The following is a 22872-nucleotide window of genomic DNA, read 5'->3' as shown; positions in this document are numbered from 1 at the left end:
TTCTCAGTACCTCAGTCCAATCTCATCCCTAAGAGAAGTAACAGAAGAACGCAACTGGATTACATATTGCTAAACAATATGAAAAAATATATGTTAAAATTTAGGAGAAATAAATTCTACTTTCTTGTGAGATCAAGATTATGACATCTGGATTAGACTTCTCAATCCAAATTAATTATACTCATTTTGGATCCAACAGAGGAAAAGATCAAATTTTAATTCAGAGACAGGTGCACTGAAAGCTTGCAAAAATCAGTGTTGTCATATTTATGGCTGATGATACCATATGTGAAACAACATTTTGGGGAAGCTAAATTCAGTACCACTTTAGTTAATGCACTCATGTGAACAGTAGAGCATTTCAGCGAACCTCTCAATACCCTACATTTTTCTTAATTCCCTGGAGCATTACTGGCATCACCTACAATACCTCAAAGACCTTAAGATGAATAAACATTTCTAAGAGAAATTCTGACTCCAACTTTTACTTTGGTTAATCTTTTGACTTTTTAGGGGAAAGCGTCAGATGGCATTCTAAAAAGAATAGTTACTTTATTTTATACCTATTCTGATAATTTTTCATATTCATGTTTCTAATTTTTGGCAAACGAAAAGCGTCAGATGGCATTCTAAAAAGAATAGTTACTTTATTTTATACCTATTCTGATAATTTTTCATATTCATGTTTCTAATTTTTGGCAAACATTGCACTCTGATGAAAAATGACCAACAACACTTAGGCAAATTGAGTGGAAGTCAAGGTGCCATCAACCTACTCCAAAATGCTCCTCCCATGTCAATCTAGAAAAGTCTGTATTATCCTCCTCTGACTGGGATTTAATCTGTTTAGCATCTTCAGGAACAAAGATAGATCAGTGCATTGCTTGCTCCTTCCCTGGCCATCCTCTTTTGTTTGCTTATTCCTTTGTAGCATGCCATGCTCAGTCATCTGTGCAGTGAACCGGATTTAAAAAATTATCTGTTCTGAAAAAAAAGAACCCATGTTTTTCATTGGGTTGATTTTTGGCCAGAGCAGAACCTCAATCCAGTTCATAGCAAGGGCCATGCAAACAGTTATACAGGCATAACTGAGGGGAGCAGCCTATCTTGGGAAAGTATGCTGCAAACGACTGAAAATACTTTAAAATCAATACTGTCAAACACTTTAGGTCATAAAATCCAGGTTATTCCCAACAGGTTTTGTTATGGTCATAATTGGTAAAACATGTTTCATTATTACTGCAGTGAAGTGAAAGTTTTAAAAACATTCAGAATGATAAATCAGCAAAAGAATGAAAACAAGTTAAAACTATCTGTATTTGTCTCAACTACAGACATTACAAAATGGGTTTGGGAGTAATGAGCTGTGAACATCCTAAATGTGACTATGAATTAAGGAGTATAAAAAACAATTACTATTCCTTGACTTTCTTAATTGTAATTTCAAATCAATTTTATGTTAATTTAAATTTGTAGAACAGATATTATGAGCTCTGATACTGCACTAAGATTATACAGATAAAAAAATGTGAAAATACATATTTCTAATTTGTGTGTTTAAGAACACAATTGCAGCTCCCCTATTCCCCAATTAATACAATATATAAAATACTTTCATTATAATAATTGGACAAATACATCCTTTAAATTCTGATAATCTCAGTATCTCAAGACCCCACCACAAATATTTATCACTGTAGTGTGTGATATTAATGAAAAAGCAGTAAAAGCAGATTCCATGCTATTTTATATTCTAAACCAAGATGAACTAAATTCCTCTTCTCATGAAGAATGGGTTCTTCTTTCTTTCCTACTAAAACTAATGAAGTTTGGTCAGCAAGGATTGCTTAGTCTACAAAAGTCTGTCTACAAAACTTTCTAAAACAATTATTTTTTTCAGCAATCTAGAGAGAATTCAAAAACTCAGGATTCAGACATAAATTACTGTGAGGAGAAAAACTTTCAGTTTGCCCAATTTGGCAACTATGAAATCACACACTGAACATGCAGTAAGTCTTACTCTGCTCTCAGTTGTAAGTCTTCAAGAACAATTTCCCTTTAAGATGTTTTCACATATATAATCTATAACTATAAACACTTATTACAATGATGCTACTGGAAAGTCTTCTGTAGTGCACAGTACAATACAAAATCCTATAGACTGCAAAATTCATATCCTGTATTAGCATATGTTATGATGTATTTATTTTGTTGCAGCTTGCTTGTATTTACTCTCACTGGTTAAGTACTATGTTTAAATAGCAAAGACTGATGTTGGTATAAATAAGATTTTACTTATTTTTTCCTAAGTAACTCATTAGGTCTATATACCAGTGCCAGCTGAGCAATTAATGGCAAGGCTTAGATTGCAAAAACTTCAACCTGTTAAAAGATACTTGCATTTTTTTTCATACCTGCATTGTGCTTTGCCAAGTATTTGTCTTTGTACTGCTTTTTTTTCTTTCCAAACCAAGTACAGCTGGCCTGTTGCTCCTGTTTGGTCTTCTCCATGGCAATACAAGCAACTCGCCTGACATACGGAGTAGAAAAATACATTTTGTTGCAATAAATGTATCTGGCCGTTTAATGTACAACAAGAACACACTCATTTACAGACATACTTTGCTAACGAGATTTGCCATTTTTATTTGCTAGAGAGATTGTGGTAGATCATAAAGCTCACAGATCATGGGAACATGGGAGGAGGGGAAACTAAAATGGCTGTAGACCAATTTGCAGCAGTCTGGACTGGAAGAGTACATAGCCTGGAAAGGCCACTATGGTCTGAATTATTTCAGGGCAAGCTGTGGAAGTCTCTTGACATTGACCATTAAGATGAAATACTGCATGATTCCCTGCTGTGATGTATACCAGTGGCCATAACACTCATGGTGCAGGACTTGCACTTGTCCAAACTCCATCAAATACTTTGGGAGTTTATTAAACAAGCTGTTTTCTGCCAGAAGTGAGTTAAACGCTTCACACTGTTCCTGCAGTAATGGGTGCCACTGCTGTCCATTGATCCTATCATTCATGGATCTCTGTGCTATTTTTTTCTACTTTTTGGCTTTCACAAGAATAAGGAGAAGTGGAGGAGTGACCCAGCTTGCTCAACGACCTTCATGCTTGACAACTGTCTAACACTCATTCTTGCAGCATGTACATGCATGTCAGCAGTACTAGTGAAAAAAATGTTTAGAACCTAAAAGAAAAATTGATATGATATCCTCATATAACCATTTGCATTTATCCTTCAGTCCTAGTTCCCTAAAGCATATCCGAATGCACAAATGTTTATTAAAATAAGTTTTTATTTTTCTAGTGTAACTATACACTTGGTATTGCATGAAACTTTTACTGCTATGCATATATGAAAACATAATCAATGCCACAGAATCTGAGGGAAAATAGCCTTTTTTTAAAAAGGGGACAGATCACATGAAAACTAGCTGTACATCAAGGAAAAAAGTATGAAAGACAGAAATTAAAGCAAAGCTAAATTCATTTCTGTAGGAAACCTAAGTCATACCATTCTTGAAGTTCAGGAGAAGGAATAAGACCTGCAGTACCATTTTTGGAGTTCTCCAGTTTACCCTGCCACCAGTTGTGATCATCTTTACTAATGATCTGGATAATATCACCAACTCTGAATCTGATCCCAGCTTCTTTGCAGGGTATGAGGTCATCCTTTGCTGGATCATATTCAAATTGTGCTCTTACATATATCTACAAAGAAGAGTTTTTAAAGGACACTGCCATATTATTAATGGTACAAATATTACTGTTACACAATAACAGGTGAAAATTTGATATGTGTAGTTACACATATTGTTTGCAAACAAAGCAGCAGAAGAAACTGAGTGGCAAAAGCATAGTGATAGTTGAAAATGAAAAGAAAAAAAAAAATCAGTGAACAATGGAGACGTGAAGATATTTTGAATGTTCATGTCTTCTACATACTCTAAAACCTGAACAGCAACAACAAATGCATTTACACTTTTGAAGACTCTATGTGGATCTACAATAAACTGGTAGAATCCCTCAGGTCAATATTACTTGTCATGAAACATTACAGATTGAAAGCTAGCCCATTATAATTTGAGCTGTAGATTATTTCCAACTAAAGCTGCACAATAAATTAAAAAAATTGATGACAAGAAATATTATTGAACAGTGTAATGGACTTGAGCTACATTATCAATCATTAGTAGTTAGTCTGAAAATTTAATACCATATTCTCTTTAGAATAAATAGGAAATCCAGGGTTGTGCCCACCATGTATAGTTGTTTAGGGGGAATGTGGGAAATCCCAGCATAGTTTTCAGTAAAAGTCTACTCCCATAGAAATGAAAACTTATGTTTTGAATAACTTATTCTCAAAGGCACATAAACAGTAAGAATGGGGACTTTGACTTCACCATTTTAATAATATACCAGTCCTTCCTTTGTATGTTAGTGATGTTCTCAATTCTAGGAAATAAAAAGAAAACTGAAATCCAGTTTTGGTTGTTAACTACAGTCCTGATGTATCCAAGGATCTTAAAAATCAGAATTCAATGTCATGAACACAATGATACAGATTGAAGAGGAAAAATCAGGTGCCTATTTCAATAATTATGTTACTAACAAGACCAGCTATAAGGGTTTGGGTAATTTGTACAGTTTATGAACTTCACACATCACCCTGTAGAGACTCAAACAGCCATGTGTACTCTGCTGATTTTCTAACTAAAAACTAACTAAAAAGACTTTTAAAAATGTTTTCTATTGCAAAGTAGTACCATTTATTTAAACTGTACCGAATACTTTTCAACTTTGTTCAAATTCTGCTCCAGAAAAAGCTGTAAGTGTCCAGTATTAGCACTATTTATAGCACTTTAAAAAGTTTGTTTCTACAGTAATCCAAATATGCAACCCAACTATATGAATAAATTAACGTAAAATCTTGAACCTGAAGTACTTATATGTTTAAAGTGAGTTTAAAGTGAGATGCTAACACTAACACAGTGCTCAACATTTGATATTCTAAACCTGATCTTTGTTCTGCTATGTATTGAGTGTGTGATTTTAGACAAGCCACCCAACCTTTTTCTTCATTTATTTTTTAAATCTGAAAAATAGGGTGTTTTAATACCAGCTGCTTTCACTTACTAATTTGCTTTCCAAGAGGTAGTCAGTATTGCTTTGATCCTGTCTTCCCTCAGTCTAATATAGGTCTAGAAAAGTGAGTAGTATTTTTACCATCTAAAAACGTTTCCTTCCTTTTAAACTGCTTGCTCAAGTTTGAGCTCTTCTTATCCATTTTATCCTCACCCAGAGATAACAGTGGCTGTTAATGGAACGTCACAGGCTTCCTTACACATACCACTGTATCTGTTATCCAAGCCCTCGCTGTCTCAAGGATGACAAGCCACCAGAAAAACATGCTGGCTCAATAGGAAAAGAATCTTAAAAAAAAAGACATAAATGGTTTAAGTCTGAGGAGAACCATCATTCTGATACTGTCTTGAACTAACTCTTCTCTCCTGGGAATGCTCTGGGAGGTGGGTGGGGATGAAGGGGGGGGGGTCAGCAGAGAAAATTAACACAATAGCATGGAAGGTCTTTTATGGAGCCTTCCCAGGACCATATTCAGGCAGCCCTGAAACTTCAGAAGACATCAGAAAGATGAAAGAACCAGCTAGCTGCAGATTTAAAAATGTGAAATAAAATGAGAGCAATGCATTTGTGTAATAGATATTACAACTGAGCTAGTAGTACAAAAGGATTTTCAAAGCTTATAAATCATGGAGTCCACTGACTCTTTTGGATGAAGATAAATTGCAAGAAATATTATTAAAATCCTTGGGAAAGTAAGAGCTTGAGTCGACCGTTAAAGATTCAGAGGCAGATTCTGGAGATGCTACATATAAAATGAGCAGTTATTAAAGATGAATCATAAATCACCTGATGCTATGTGCTCATTTAGAGGCTGCAATAAAAAAAAAAAAAAAAATAAAAGAAGAAAGAAAAAAACCAAAATTCTTAAAATTGCAGAGAGAATAGCTGGGAATCATCTGCAGAGCCCTAAAGGGATTTCTTGGAATTCTCTGCAGAGGGAAGATCTTTCTTTGGTTTATGATGACATGTACAACTGGTTTATTCAGGTGAAGGTTACAAAGTTTAGGGATCTTAGCAAATCTGGTCCTTAGGACTGAAACCATGAGGTTGTCCTTCAGTTACTGTTACTGAGTAACTGAGACTGTTAGTCTTAGTTTGAGCTAAAATATAAAATTGAGCTTTCCTCTAAAATGAAAACCTGTGCAGGTCACTATTTGCTTGTGCAATAGTAAGTATATTAATGAATTCTTAATAAAAACAGCATCTCAAGTTAAATTTATGACGACTTTGTAACTGTCACATATATGGACACATGAAAAAATGCTATTTTGAATTAGCCACATACAAATGAGTTAAAAAGAAAAGTGGAAAAATGGAATAAATTTTCCAAGCTTAAATGTTTTAGTCCAGCACATACAGAATATGGAGGGGAAATAGATAAGCAGGGGTGTTCACTAGCAGCTAAGTACATAAAAATGCCCGTGGAGGATATCTATTCACCTGTCGTCCTTTTGGTTGTGTTGTCGATGGCAAGTCCTGCAGAATAAAGTCAACCCAGGAAAAGAAATTTTCATTTACTTTTTAAGGGTATACAGCATCATTTGTTAGTGATTCATATTACTTAATAATAAAATGATAAATCAGACAGAAGTATAAAGCATTGACTCATTTTTAGAAATACTTTTTTCTTAAAGAAAACTCAAACCCAGGCTGTTTAGCAGCAAGCTGAAGAAAGCAGGTAAAAAGTTTAAGCAGGTAGAAAATGTGCTTCTTAATAAACAATGCAGCATCTTCAACACAAAAGCACCTGTAAGTGAAAAAGGCTTTTCATGTGAATGCCTTTTTCCACTTAATGCTTAGACTTGTTTTTAAAACAGAAGAATGCTATAATAAATACTGAAAATTTTATGATAAAAAATGTATAATGGGATAAATTGTGCCAAGGAATAACTACTACAAATCATGTTACAAATTCAATTGAATTCATCAAAATTTCTTATTGGTTCCATTATAATTACTTCCATTGTAGTAATTAAAGCACTTGACCTTGTGGCAAATCATTTCTCAGCTGTAATTTTCTTATTAGTTAAAGGTGTAGTTATTCTGTTTTTGTTTTTTAGCCAGTCCCAAGAACTCACAATATTGACAGCACTGACTGAAGGAACTTGCATGTACAGTTACTACATTAGTCAGAACAAGGACAGATGATGAACACCACAAATTTTAACATCTGCTACGCTTTCCAAATCCAGGAGACCAACAGCACCTTTCTACCTGAATACATTGGAAACAGGAAGTACTTTGTGTTAAAGATGTGATGGTAGTAGCTTGGTTTGTAGTGCAGTTTAAAGCCACTTCCTTTTGCTTTTCATATCCAGGCAAGGCTCATATTTCACAAAGTATGTGCACGTACCACAACAGCAGAGGGCACACCAATTCATTAACTCAGATAGCGGAAGCCAGGACACATTCCAGAAGTCTCTCGAAACACAAAACTTAAAAAGTCTAAAATGTCTTGGGATACCAAAATTATTCTTTCTTCAAACACTGCTTCCAAAGTTTAGGACGGAAATAAAACTTCCTCTTTAAACCTTTGCTTGGCTTTGAGGAAACCGCTAGCAATGTTTTAAGGATGACTGAAGTGTCACATTATGGTTATTAACATTTAACTTACTATACGGCTTTTAATGAGAAGAATATGTTGGAAAAAAAAATCCTCAGAAAAGAAAATGGGGAGTCATATACGAAATAACCTTGGTTCTATCAGCAGAACATAATCTTCCACTGAACACACGATAAGTATAACAGTAATGGTAGATGAGCACCAACAAAACTTTCACACTTTCTCGGTGTGGAACTGGAAATCTTACCGAAACAGAATTGTTAGTGCTGCTATGACCATTAGCTGGGGACTGTCTGGATGTAGAGGGGGAATCTCTCTGAAATAAGACACAAGGTTCATTAACAACACAACACTATCACAGGAACACAGATATATTTAAATGAACAGTTACATCCACAGCCCTATACCCATTTACTTAGCTGCTTCATCTGTGAAAGTTTCCACACAACAAACTCCATAAATCTCAACATTTTTCATGGTTGGAGATATTTTCACGTATCCTATGGAATAACTAGTTTTATAGTGCCTTAGCATTCAAATAGTTTTCTAATTACTGAATGTCTGGGACCCCTTAATTCTTATATAGCTGACAAGGCTAAAGGCAATTAGCCACACTGGAGTCTTTGTTAAAGGTAATCACCTAAGAGTTATTCGCTGAATAGTTTGAACGGAGTGAGGCACATGTTGCATTTTAAACAAGGTTTTAAATCTTTTTTTTTGGGGGGGATATGCTGAGGTCAATGTTGCTTAGTTTCTACTCTGTAAGATGGATCTATACGCATGTCTGAAAGTGTCTGAAAGACAGCAGAACCTGCTGTTTTGAATCTGACATATGAGAAGTTGGATACTCTAATATTCTTACAGGAGTTAGCACTAAACTTGGCCAAAATGTATCAAATAAAAAGGCACCTTTCTTGACTACCAATGTAGCCCTACACTTCATCGAGAACAGAACAGATGCAGAGTGCATACTAGAAAATGTTATGGAAAGGATAATAGGAATTTGTAACTGGGTCTCACACAGGCAAAAAAAAGCCACTTGTTGAGCAATCTTTTTCCCAATTTTTTTAAAGTATAGTACTTAACTCCATAAGATCAGAAAATTGAATTTAACTCAGGAAATCTTCAGGATATCAAATAATCTTCAGGAAATCAAATAATTAACTCGCACATTGTTTAAAAAAATCCCCTTATCCCCCAAAGGAATTTTGGAACATAATGTTCCACATCAAAAGTTCACTGAAGAATGTTTGTGCCGTTAGTGAACAAATTAGATACCAGAATTGAAGCTAAACTCTTTATGTGACAGCATTCATCAACTAGAGCTCCTCCCTTAATACTCACTAATTTATAGTAATTACATGATGGAACACACAGCTATTTTAAGGCACCAGTAAATAATTAAAATAAGAAGCAATACTTCATCACTCTTGCTGCCCATGTGCTTGATGTGTAACAAACTCATTTTGAGCTTCTTGGACTTTTTGTTAGACTCATTAGATCTGATTTCATGTGAAGTCCCATACATACCTATCTAGATGCATGCTTTCATTTTAATACAGCTGAGCACAGATTTAATAGTATTACGGCAGTAAAGTCTGTGGTTCAAAGTAAGTAGGTCTGTACACTTCTGCTACATGTCTAAGAATAAAATGCATGCTCATTTAGTGGTCACCATTATTTGCAATATATAACAGCTTGGGGGAAAATCAGTTCTAGTTCTATTAACAAAATCAATCCAGCACAACAGATTTCAAATATTCAAATGAGACCACCTAAGCTACTTTTTAATCACCCAAAAAAAAAAATATATATATACACCTAAAGGAACTGTTACTCCATTTTTTGTATATAGTATATCATCTGCACCTTTACCATCAAATGATGGCTGAGAGACTTTCCAAAAAAGCAGCAGCTTCCTCCTCTCATAAATAGATCTTCCACTTACATCAATCCCCTCCACAAAGTAGCTGAGCCTTCAGTTCAACAATTCTGTTTTTGCCCATTTCTCTCGCTTTCAAGAAGAGGTGAATGATTAATTTTACTTTAGTGGGATTTTTTTAAAATTTATTTTTTAAATCCAGTTTGTTACGATCTACATGCTATGATCTAGTCAAGTGATGGTTTGGCATGGAAAGACTTTGAAGGTACTGTAAGCACCCAAGTGATTTGGAGAAAAAACAAGCTGAAGTTGTGAAAAATGCCATGTATTTCTGAACTCAGTTGATGGCTCCTCCCTTTGAAGGATTTTTTTTTGGTTTGAGAATATTTTGATTCATATTCCTCAAGCAGCTCTCAGAAGACAGCATATTACTCAAGACATATGTTCATCATGACAAACTGAAAAAAAATCTCCATTTTCACTACTATTAGTGACTTCAGTACTAACTGTAAGAAATAAATGAAGCTAGTCAAGAAGCATCTGTACAGTTTTTGGATATCTAGTCATTTTAGCTATAATTTCATCAAAGGCATTTAGATTCTTACTTCCTAGAAACCTGGCCTTTCTTTCTCAAAATACCAGCTCAAAGGTCAGAGAAAAAACTGTGTATTATGCACAGTCTAATGAGACAGAATGGAATGAGCAGAGACTCCCCTGCAGAATGCTAGGACTGCTTAGAACTAGAGTGGAAAACTTCAGCTTGCAACCTGAGTTTGTTTCTCCATTAAATGAGAAAGAGTCTTAGTCCTCTTAGGGACAAGAGCAGAGAAACATTTGGAGGATCAGATGATTCTGAGTTGTGCAGAAGGGATATCATCTTATTTTAGTCTTACTTGAATATCTAGAGTTCTCAAACTTGTCTAACCCCAAGCCAAGTATCAAAGCATCACAACTTTTGGATCCTTCCTCAAGCACCATAGCTGAATCTTTAGAGGGAACAATCACAACCCTTGCCAAATGATGGCAAAACTAGTTTCCCAGGATTGATTCCTTGTTCTTATGTGTTGATTATGAATGATAAATTAAAAAGATTGAGATGCAATCCTCTAACAAGTCAATTATGTCTACTGGATGTGGTCTTACAGCTTAGATCCTGTCAAGAACAACTGAATTAAAGACATGGTTGTCAGATCTCCAGACGAATGAGAGAGATTTTCGAAAAATCTGCAAACACATTTCAGTTCCAGTTTTGTTCAAGCAATGTTCCTGGAAGTATTTTTAATACAACTGTAAAAGGTTTACAGTCTTGGCATTAAAGGAAACACTGCAGGGCTAAAGAAAAGCTACATAAATATTATTCTTAAATACATGATGATTACCATTGGATTTTACAAATCTTGTATTTATGTATATAAAGGCTTTTCTTCTTAATGAAGCAATGGAAATGTTTCACGGAGACAATCTAAATTATAACAGTTGTTTATATGGAAAGTTCCTTGTAAAAAAAAGCATACTTCCCTTGGCATTCTTACAAATCCCAAACTATAAAAAGTTACTCAGAGGTTTTTGTCAGTGGAAAATAAGAATGTACGTGTAGCTAGAGCAAAATGTTTACTCAGTTGGATATAGTATTAGGCAAAATGTCTATGTGGCATATAGTCATCAGCCACTAGAAGAATGTGAAGTAACTACTACTTAAGTTCACATTCATGTATCAGTCTGTGATTTCCTCAATATCTGAAGCAGAAAAATCAACATCCTGGTCAATGTGTTACCTAGACATATGAATAAATCAGGACGTGTACCACACTGACTACAACAACAGATGTTCTCACAGTAGATCACTGATCCAGACTATGGGAACTCGAAAGTATTATGTTTTCAAGCAAAGTCTACTCTACAAAATCAGAACTATGTGTTAGTGATCAAAAGCTTCTAAGTCTTAAACTAACTGTCAAGATGACAGACTATAAATCCAAACCTAGCCTTGAAACCAGTTTCTTGCACCAGTTTCTACTTTCTTTGTAGAAATTAGAGTATGGACATGTTTTCAAATTTTGTGGAGAAAAGAATTAGCGGTTGATTTGAAAAATTACACAGCAAATAAGTCGAAGAGCCTTTCTGAAGCACAGAAGTGTTCCTAAATAATGTCCAGGGATATTAGTGTTTCAATTAATAGTTTATCTTAATTGATAATGCCTATATTCCTTTTGCATTGCAGATTTGGTAGCTAAGCTATTTGCTTTTAAGAGTACCTGAACTGTTTTTCAAAAATTAACAAACACTAGGCAAGAAAAATAAAATTCAGGATGAAGTATAGTTGCAATATATTTAACATGGAAGTTCAAAAGTAAAAATCAAGAAGCAACACCCTCAAACCCATCAACTCCTTCAAAAAAGCCTTAAGACTGACTTGAAAGCCCTGATAACTGAATAGAAGGCACAGGTGCATGAACCCCTAAAAAATTTGGAAATTTTCAGTTGAGATTTTGAAAACTTCCCAGTGACACTGAAGTGCAGTTACATCCTGTAAGGACAAGACTTTCCTGTATATGCTAAAGTGACTTGATATTCAAAAAGCATCACCTCAACACTTAAGTGTCCACAAAATAGGAAAAATGTAAGTGAGATGCAAATCTCAGTTACTTGAAAATAGATTCCCCTCAGCCCTCCCCCATCCCATACCTCTGTATATAAAGGCATATAGGCAGATTCTGTATAAAAGGGGAGGTAGGCAGATCATCTCTCATTCTATGAATATTTAACTCTGCATATTTAAGATTAGCAAGACATTTTGCAATCCAACAATGTGATTATGATAGGAGACGTGAAAAAAAAAATTGCTGATTCTGTTTTTTATTCCACTGCTGGTAAAACTACACTACATTAGCAACTGTCCATAATGGAAGGCAGGAAAAAAACCCACCCAAAAGAGAGCTCTAGAAATATCTGAAGTATTGACACAATTAGGTCAACTAGTAATATAGCAAAAAAATAGTGAAGATCAGATATCTCTGTATATATCCTGCCAGAGAGCAACAGAAGGAATGCTTTTTGCGGCTTACTAATGACATTCAACATCTATTTTTAGCCTCTGTGAAGGGCTAAGAACTTGATTCCTCATCTGAATCACAGTCCTGAAAAATTCTGAGAAAGAAATTGAGAAAGTAACAAAGGACTAGAGATGATGTAATAGGATGAATTTAAAATTTTTGTGTATGCTCTTGACGCTTGAAAACCTTGTCAAAGTCATAGTGATGACAGAGCAGTTGGAATAGACCCAGGTGCCTCTGATTAAAAGAATGCAAACAGCCACAAACTGTGATAAATTTTCTCTGCCTTTGATTATCCATTTCTAATTTTCCTGTTTTGTCCACATGAAGACAAGAGTCCATGTTCCTCTTTCCTGTGGAATAAATATTGTGAAGAACCTGAAGACAAAAAACTAAGCAAAAGAGATGATCTGCTATTACTAAAATGACACTTAGTGGCATTAATTTAAATTCATATGCTGGACCTATTTTTCTCCAAATAATCTTCTTCTCCGGAAGTATATAATTTTGCCAGTTTTGTATTTTAATACTGGGAAGCAAGGTACTTTTCATTTTTATTGCTAGTTACAGCATTGGAGTCAATACATAAATTCCTCAACACATTCTAGAATATCTGTTTGATTTTTTTTACAAAAATATTTGCATCTCACGAAAAACATTTGCTTTTATATTTATACCTCTTAAGGAAATTTGACCTCATAGATGAAAATTTGTCAAACCCTCTGTCTCTAAAATCTTAATCTTTTATCTCTTGACAACTTCTATTAAAAGTACGGAAGGCAACTAAGAAAAAGTATTCTTTTTCCAAACAGATTGTTCTGAATCACAATAGCAGTTTCTATACGTTCTAGCATCTGCTGAAATCCCAAAACAATTAAGATGAAGTGATAGGTCTAATTAAGCTAAGCTGCTGGCCTTCAACAGAGACTGTGATTTCACTCTGGTAATTCTAATTTGGGAACTGTGTGTGTGCAGTCAAGCATGTGTCACAGAAAGACTGGCATCATCTAGATAGGGCATATGCCATCTATATGCTTACATTGGAACAGTATCTCTCAAGTAGCCATTTTCTAGAATTTAATTCCCTTCAAATGCAATCTGGAACATTGTGAGCAAGAAAGAATCAAACAATCTCAATTTAACTGTGCAAAAACCATAACATCAAGTTTCTAGCTCAATGAGAATTGAACTCCAAACCTATTTTTCTTCACAATGACAAAATATTAATTTTGCATGGAAACATAGTATTAACCCACATGTAACTGTTACAGACAACCATCACAAATTTACCTGAACAGGGTTATACGGAAACAGATTCTTCAATTAACCCTTAACAGCCCAAAGCAATAAAATAATGTTTTATGCTTAAAAAAGGAGGAATGCTCCTCTGCTTAGGAACTCTAATAGACTTCCTGGAGAATGCATTTTAAAATGTGATTTTTAAAGGGGCTTCCTAAATGCATGAGTTGAAGGAACTCTAGAAGATCTCCTCCTTCTCCCCCCCTTTTTTTTTAAAAATAGGCTGTAAAGAGTTAGTTAAGGTGCTGATGAGATGAATATGAGGGCTGAGTAGGTAGGTGGGACCTACTCATGTTCCGTTATCTTTGTTGTAAAATTGGTGTGCGTGATCTAACAGGACAGGCAGAAACAATTTCCCAGAAAGCAGTAACATTCAGCCATCAGCAGGCAGTTAGTTACAGGACTGAGGAAGAAATGAGATGGTTCATTAAATTCATTACCTCACAGGATGAAGACTGTGTGCGATAACTTGGCACAATCTTGAAGGTGATACTCCCTCGCATTTCCCTCTGCAAGAAGACGAGCACTTCTTTAATAACCATGACACTGAAGAGAAAATCCCCCAAACACTTATGTTTGAAAGGAAACCGTCATAGCTAGTTTAAGAGCAGCAGTACTTTTTCCTAAAGTAAATATTCAGAAAAGCTAAAATACTACAGCAAATTTGTCATTTCACTTGGAAACTAACTTTTAGATGGTCTCTTAATAATCCAAAAGCCAAACATACATTATCAGTTTGTTTGCCTGTTTTTCAAATGTCTAGAAAATAGAACTGTATTTTCAGGGAAGAAATGCACAGGTGTGTAGGCTTTCTCCATGTCAACCTTTTCTTTGTAGCTATATTCTTATGATCTACACCATCTCTACTACAAAAGTGACATTTTCTTCCCTTCTAAAACAATAATCAGACTTTCTGAAGGAGTTGCATGTCACTCCACTATCGGAAGAAAAAAGATAGCTTCTCAGGACAGAAGATGGGATCTGCTAGTTTGTATTTATTATAGTAAAAAATATAACTGCAGAATAGCAGTGGATTGTGGCAACATACTGGCATAGCTGTATTTTCCTAAATGTTAGGTAGCATATAAATGCCACCACATGGCTGACAACTGCAGGATTTGATTTGGGCAGAAAGGAAGCAGACCACTTCAAGTGAGTCCTTGGTGCTTTTCTTTTCCTCTCTCTGGCTCGCTTACTGTGAGCCAACAAAATGAAATTTGCCTGGACTCACTTAAGCTTTTCCATCTGGTTTTTGACACTACAAAAGGAACTGCAATACCATTCAAAATCCCCAGATTAGAGTTGTACACAGGAAAAAATACGTATGTTATGGAACATAAAACTGACTATCAGCAAGGCCGAAGATGGAGTTTCTCTGCAAAGAACTAGACTGTGTTTGAAAAATTTTTGCTTTCTTTGTAACATCAATAACCATGTACAATCATCTTTGCAACTTGTCACTACTTTAGTGTATGGCATGACAGGACATACTGAATACAGTAATGGAGTTCAGCCAAGTCAGGAAGCCAAAAGTCAGTTGATAGGAGAAGTTCAGTAGAATCTAGAAGATCAAGGTGAGCCTTGATCTTCTGGATTCAGGATTTATGTAGATGAAGACTTACTTTTCACTCTAAATGCTCCCAATATGGACTGAAGGAGGAATTTGATATAATGGGGCCATATGCACATGTGAGAATCCTGTCCCAGCTCATATGACACTATTTACAGCTTTGGAATTTAATTTTCTGGCTACAAATAGAAGTGCATCCTACTGTTCAATCCCACTTCAATGTCTGCTTCTCTCTCTCTCTCTCTCTCTATTTTTTTAAAATCATTCAGCAATAGATCCTGAGCAACTTGGGCTGAATTCAGTGTTGACCCTGCACTGAACAGGAGATTGGACTGCAGACCTCCTGAGGTTACTTTCATTGTCTTTGGATTTGTATAGCAATCATACCAATAGGTTTACAAAGTTTCTTTTCATGCACAGTATACTCAGTGACCACAATTGGTTTAGACTGAAGATTTGAAGAAGCAGAGCATAATCTTCATAGACTAACTATGAGTAGTAGGAGGTAGGCAGTATTTTTGCTGTTGTGTCCATGAGAGACAAGACAAGAAATTACTGCATTGCAACAAAGGAGACGCAGATATTAGAAAAAAAAATCTAAAATGTAAGACTGTTATACTTTAAAGTCAATTGCCTAGAGTTTGGGGAAGTTCCATCACTTTTTTTTTCCTTTTTTTTTTTTTTTTTTTTTTAAGTGCTGGTCAGACATATATCTGTTGGGAATGATTTAGTGACTATGATCTTCTCCCTGTGACTAAATGGAAAAAATAAAATGGTATCTGGAGGTGCCTTCTTGTAAAATGTGCAGAAGACTACATAATGTACAAATAAGACATTAGACACTATAATGTGCAAAAAAAGACACTAGGAAAACTAAAGGGAAGAGCCAGTTCCCTGAATGCTATAAAAGGAAGATTTTGGGTTACAGGCCCATGCAGGCTATCAAGAATGGAAGAAAAAGGAGAAGACACACTGCAAAGAAGAGTTTTGTCAAAAGAAGACACTTTTATGATGAACATCAGCAAACTTTCAGCCACTTACAAGCATTTTTTGTAGTTGCTCTACAGTTTGATTTGCCACACTGATCCCATTTATTTCTCGGATTTCATCCCCTACATGTAGCGTACCTGCAGAATTAACAAAACAGATGATCACCACACACACTTATGAGAAAATTGTAGGACAACACCAATATTCATATAAAGTCATAATTATGAAACAACACTGAAGTAAGAATTTGGGTTAAATTCAGAAAAGGACAATGGTAGCTATGCGTTAGGAATCTGTCTTTCAGAGTGAAGTCAGTAAGTCAGCATAAGATGCCCTGGCACCACATAACAGTACAGGGAGAAAGGATCAGTTCGCTCACAAGGACACTCCAAAAACCTACATGTTGAATAGAAAGTCACCTGCAGCTACTGAGCTGGAAATGTTTAGAGATATCTATCTGAAATCACCAAACTTGTCAGAGACAAGTATTTTATCAAATGATTACTTAATGCAGTTTGGTCTCTGGCCACACTCAATTTTATCTGTCAGCTGTTGTATCTCTTCATTTCTGTGATTTTGAAATGCATTTTCTGTATGCACACTTAACTTCAACTTGAATGCAGATACCTAGTGTGACTGCCTACAACCTCACACCATGAAACACATCTCTGCTTATCTTAGGAGAGTCATAAATTGATCTGAAGCTGAGATGGAAATGGCATGCCTTGAGTTAGAACGACAGGACTCTTAAGACACTGCAAAAGATCAACAGGGATGCCCCCAATGAACTACATATCCTCCAGACCAGCAGCAATCTAGGAAGCTTTTTTTGGACTGTAATTTTAGACATGAGTAGTTTAAGTCTATCTAATTTTCTAGTAGTTCTTCAAAAAATCTCCACAACTTATTATTAGCCAGAAGATGTTTCTCCTCTCTAACAAAATAGTGTCACGAGACCATCACTCCACACTGACATAACATATTGAAGATTTAATTTTGGCAGACTTTCTCAGGAAGCCATTCAATATCCAATTTTCACTATCAACAGATTAGCTTCTATAGTATTGCTCAGAGTGCTTAATGTGACTGAAAGACTTAATCCTGAATACACTGGCAGTTTTTTTTCACTCGGTAGTGAAAAAAAAAAGGGCTAATTGCAATTCTTCTACTCTTCAGCAGAAAATTTATTGCAATAGTTTACTGAATTGAATGCAACAGTCCAGCATTTGAATTTCAAATTAATCTAGTTCACATCTAGAATATTAATGATCAAATTACTAATGAAACATTTTGAAAATTTAATTTTGGCAGACTTTGTCAGGAAGCCATTCAATACCCAGTTCTCAAAAATCATTCTAAAAGAAATGTGTCCCTGTTTCTATTGTATCATGTCAAACCTAAATTCTTTTTGAAGTGAGTGTGCTGTTATGGAACAATAACACTGAATCACAAAGAGCACATCCCCTGAAATAGTATATAAACTCTTTATTCAACTGTTCAAACTGTTTATTCAAAACATTAATCTGATGAAGTTAAATATTAGAAAGAGAATAGGACTTTGTAATAGCTTTGTATCAAATTATTTCAACAGTGCACTTAAATAGATTCCCTTCTTCTGGAATATTTCCCATTTCTTTTACTCTGGCAGAAGTGAACTTTGTTCTGTATATGACTGGAATATAGCAGTATTCATAAAAGTTGGGAACAGAGAACGGCCATTTAACAGCAGAGGGTCATTTTGTTTTAAGGGGTGGATGGGTTGTTAAAACATAGAAAGATTCTTTTCTTTATATATATTCTTGTTGGAAAGGAATATTCTTGACATCTCTAAATAACGAATCTTCCCATTTGTTGCTTCCATGACCTGTTACAAATATGCTTAACCATCTAATTTTAGCTCCTTTTCTATGGGGTGTATTGTGTTCATTCAGAACTTTGAGTATAAGCTATTCATGATTTATTCAAGTAAATAAAGGATAGATGGATTTCTGGTGTAAATGATTTCCTTGTTTGTCTTTACACACCACAGTGAAGACATTTTCAGTAAGTGCGTGCTTGTTTTACACAGAATTACGAGCTCCTACCCTATTGGGGACAAGAAGGAATAAATTATCAGAGTCTCTATTCAGAAACATTTTCTGTAGCCAAAGGAAAATTCTGTAGCTTGGAGAACATAAGGCTGAGAATATACCATCATATTTTCACCCAGTCTTCACATGGATTTTGTTAGGATTGAATAAACCTTACCCAAGGGTATCAGTGTCTTAAAATCACAGTGTAACTCTATTTTGGAGAGATTGGCATTAAGTCACTTTGAGAAAGTAGCATACACAACATACAACTGCTGTTTTTCCTGTTGGGTTAAACAGGCAGCCAGTAAGTCCTCTCTCTTCTTTGGGAACTTGATTTTTCAAAAAATGTCACACTAGGACCTCTTCTAAAACAAATCTTAAAGTGAATTCACTTTTTGGCATGCATACCCCCAAACCAGTCAGTTAGCAGGAAAAAAATCTGTGGGTTATGACAGTGAGAACTGCAAAGAGCTTGAATTATATGTGGCAGATCTCCTGAAAATATATTTACTACATAGGAAGTCTGAACAGATACACTGATAATAAATGAATGGACACTTGAGCTAAGTAAAAGCACAGGTGCAAGAGTGAAAACCAAGACATACTTAAACCTAAGATCTAATTCATATACTTACCCTAAAAAAGCAGGTAGGTCAATGAACTGACAAATTTTAACAATTAAAACTTGTAATTTTAATCTGCAGGACCAGATGCAGTTGGCATATAGATGAGAGGCAGACTTCACTGCAGCTACTGTACTTTGTGATTTGGAATCGTGCAGTTTGCACTTAGTAGTGCTAAGTGAAATAATCCAGTTACTGGAACGCTCCCAATAGGCCTACTATTAAGTCATTGCCATTACTGCCTGGCAGTCCACCATACAAAAAGAGGAGAAAGCAGAAACAACAACATTTTGAAAACAAAATAAAACAAAAAAAGCCACAGATCCTGAAATGGAGTTCAAAAGATATGTTCTGCTTGAGATCACTGTCAACTTACAATAAAAATATTCTAAATACAGGTATTTTGAATGAAGCAGTGAAGTGACAGGTATCTAATAGAGTGCTAACAAAATTAAAAACACTTAAAAATTGACAATACTACAGAAAAGCTGAAGTATGGTTTATTTCCCCTCTCAACCTATGTGCAGAAGAGCTCTACCTTAATTAGATGAAGCACATAGTATAGGTTAAATTTCCTGTGGAATTTTCAGAAATAAAAGCTGCTGTATAATTAAAAAGGACCCCCTGCCCTGAGTTCTAATAGACATAATTGGAATTAATTATTTAACAGGTTTTGAAAGGTTTTTACTACTCTGTAATGGAACACAGTCACTTGAAACAATACTCTGCAGAGGATCACCACTACCTAACTACGGTTAGAAAACACCTTTTTTTCTGCAAATCTTACAAGACAATCTCCTTTTAAAAGTCACTTTCAGAATCCAAGTAAATTGCAGTTCAGAAGGCCCTTTAAAGGAATATATAAATCTATATAAGTTCTCATCCTTGTTTGATGAAAAGCATCTTTTATACTTCTTCAAATCAAAAATTCAAGGTCGAGAAATTTAAATGAATATATCAGAGAAAGAATCAATATATTTTCCCTGTTTTGTATATTGTTTTCCAAGTTATCTGTTCCTAACTTCTTTTGAAATAGAACAGCAGGCTGCAAGGACTTTGATCTGACAAATTATGACAATTTTTGTGTTATAAAAAGAAAAAATTCACAAAATGGAAAAACTAAAGTAAACCATTTAAAGGCGTGATCCGAACTCGCAGCTAACAACCTAATAGGGAAGTTTATTTAAAATACGACAAAGTCCAGCCATTAGTTATTTCTGAAATCTGATCTGGACACACAAAATGGAAAAAGGAGTAGATTGGAAATGAGAAAAGATGCACGTCTGCACGGTTGTGTTGCAGTAGTGAAAACTGAAAATAAAGACTGAAGTTGTAGGCACAAGAAATATTTCTGTTTTCCAAATCTTTTCAACACTGAACGCACAAAGATCCCCAGGAATTCTGAGAAAAGACATGGAGAAGCCTGATTTTTTGCTGAACAAAGCTCTTTCATTTTGCAAGGAAAAGTACAATAACTATCCTAAAGATTCTTTTTTAAACAGGTATTAGGTAAGTATGGTATAAAAAAAGAATATTAGCACCTCAATCTCTTGATCAGTTATAATCCTGTTCCCCTAATTAAAGGCCTAAATGAAACACGGGGGCTTTCATCTGAAAACACTGTCAGACCTCTAAAACTGCAAGGTGATAAAGGCAGTTAACAGGACTCCATCCAGAGAGAGAGGTCCACTACTACAGAATAGTAGCAATCAGAATGAGTAAGATGTGCTGTTACATATTTTGTACAAAATAATCTAAATAATCCTATTCAAAAATAAAACTACTTATAACACCTAATTACCTTGCCTGTGAATCATTCCTCCATGCATAATTCTTGCCACGATGCAATGGTTCAGCTCATTCATTTTCAAAGTGATTCCCTAAAAACAAAGAAATTGTTATACTCTTACGACAAAACATTAAAATATTCAGCACTGTAATTCTTCAGTGTTTAAGAATGGTCACTTTTTCTGAATATCTGAAGATAGGGCACAAATTTTAACATAAAAACCTTTATTTAAAAATGCTACTTAAATATGGGCAGGTTGTGTGTGTGTGCACGTGTATGTGTGTGTGTATATATACATATATGTTTTAATTTTGCAGATGGCTTACCTTGTAACGTAAACAGATACCATTTACCAGATGAAGGTACAATAATTTAATACAGAAGCATGTAAGATTCTGGTTTGTTAAAAATGTAATTTTGCATTGAAGAGCAAACAGTCCAGCAAAGTTTTAAAGCTTGATCTAGTATAACTACTGCAAGGTTGTTCTTAAACAAAATAAGTTACAGTGGTACAGCCTGTAGCATGGATACATGCATAGCATTTTAAGCTATCTTACTTCATACAGGAGGATATACACAGGAAGATAAGTATATACACTGGATGCTGAACTATACCAACTATCTGGGCAGCTCTACTTCAAAGTGAAGAAACTTGCTTTGAAATCATGATAACACTGGTCTTTAACAATAAAGAATCAAGAAAAATACCATTGGTTCATCTGTGTTCTTCTGGAACTGTACCAGTCGAACTCGTGTTACATTCTCCATATCCATGTCACCGTTAGCGCTCTCTGGAGAATCTCCGTTTAAGTATGGAGAGGTGGGAGGAGGTGTAACTCTCAGCGCTTCATCACTGTAAACTTCATGTGCCACTACATCATGAGTTTGAAGTAAGGCCTAGAGGAAATCATAGTAACAAAATATAAGTCTTCCAAAATCTCTGATGCCCCTGCTCATTCTTCATAAGTGTTTTTGGATTTCTCCAGAAATTAAAGCAAATCCAAGATACTACTGCCTCACTTTCTATATAGGAACTTTTCTCTTAACAGAATCTAAGATAAACTTCAACAGACTCCAAATGCATACATACATGCCCTACCTTTGAAACCTACATGAGTGAACCTAACTTTCTAATGTAGATATCCCTGTGAGAATGACGCTGCTCCCCCTCTCCCTTACTTTCTTAATACCTGCAAGTTTTACTGAAACTAATGGGAACTGTTCAGGTCAGAATTAGGCTATCTCTATTTATATGCCTAGACATAGAAATTAGGAAATTAATTTTTAGGGCAAACTATTCTTTAATGAATATCCTTGTAAAATGAAAACTTATTCAGATCCCATGGTAGTTCATTATAACAAAACCAGATTGTGGGTCAATACTAATTGAAAGAATGAAACACTGTTTGTTATCGTTCACAAACATAACCACATCCATATTCTCCCCGTCCCCTTAGAGCACAGACTCAGAACAATCACATGGAGTTCCAAATGCCTCATAAAAATTAGTGTAAAACAATAAATTGCTCAAATACTACTTCATTATTTTTACTCTGTTTCCTGCTGTAATAAACAGCACAACTGATTAAATGTACTTAAACATCTTTGATAAGTGCAGCAACCGACTACATAAGCATTCTAAGCTAGCGTGAAGACTTTAAGTCTATACAACTGTTAAAAATGTAACATATTATTATGAGATAGAAGTTGAACAAAGTGTAAACATTTGCTAAGCAGTATCCAAAGATTACCAGGCTTTTCTATGGTACCCATCCCAGGGGATCTTTAAGAACTCTATGGATCATCTCCATTTCACATCTGCATTGAATTCTTACTAATGAAGATATTATGGCTAGCTTACTCCTATCTGA

The 22872-nt window shown here is 35.1% G+C and overlaps 1 protein-coding gene across 4 annotated transcripts in view; it reads right to left on the bottom strand.

Annotated features, from left to right (window-relative positions):
• Nucleotides 1-22872, bottom strand: part of CASK (calcium/calmodulin dependent serine protein kinase) — a 215998-nt gene that overhangs the window by 15187 nt on the left and 177939 nt on the right. For 3 of the 4 annotated variants that reach the window (XM_062599616.1, XM_062599644.1, XM_062599634.1), the window contains 8 exons: nt 21710-21898; nt 21014-21092; nt 16569-16654; nt 14398-14466; nt 7971-8039; nt 6601-6636; nt 3530-3726; nt 2415-2530 (listed from right to left, as the gene is read on the bottom strand). In XM_062599616.1, coding sequence (XP_062455600.1) covers nt 2415-2530; nt 3530-3726; nt 6601-6636; nt 7971-8039; nt 14398-14466; nt 16569-16654; nt 21014-21092; nt 21710-21898 — 841 coding nt within the window. The remainder of the gene's footprint in view (nt 1-2414; nt 2531-3529; nt 3727-6600; nt 6637-7970; nt 8040-14397; nt 14467-16568; nt 16655-21013; nt 21093-21709; nt 21899-22872) is intronic. The other variant, XM_062599625.1, reaches the window with a different exon arrangement.

This window comes from Rhea pennata, chromosome 1 (genome assembly GCF_028389875.1).
Source record: "Rhea pennata isolate bPtePen1 chromosome 1, bPtePen1.pri, whole genome shotgun sequence".
Taxonomy (NCBI): domain Eukaryota; kingdom Metazoa; phylum Chordata; class Aves; order Rheiformes; family Rheidae; genus Rhea; species Rhea pennata.
This window is presented reverse-complemented; position numbering and strand designations above follow the sequence as displayed.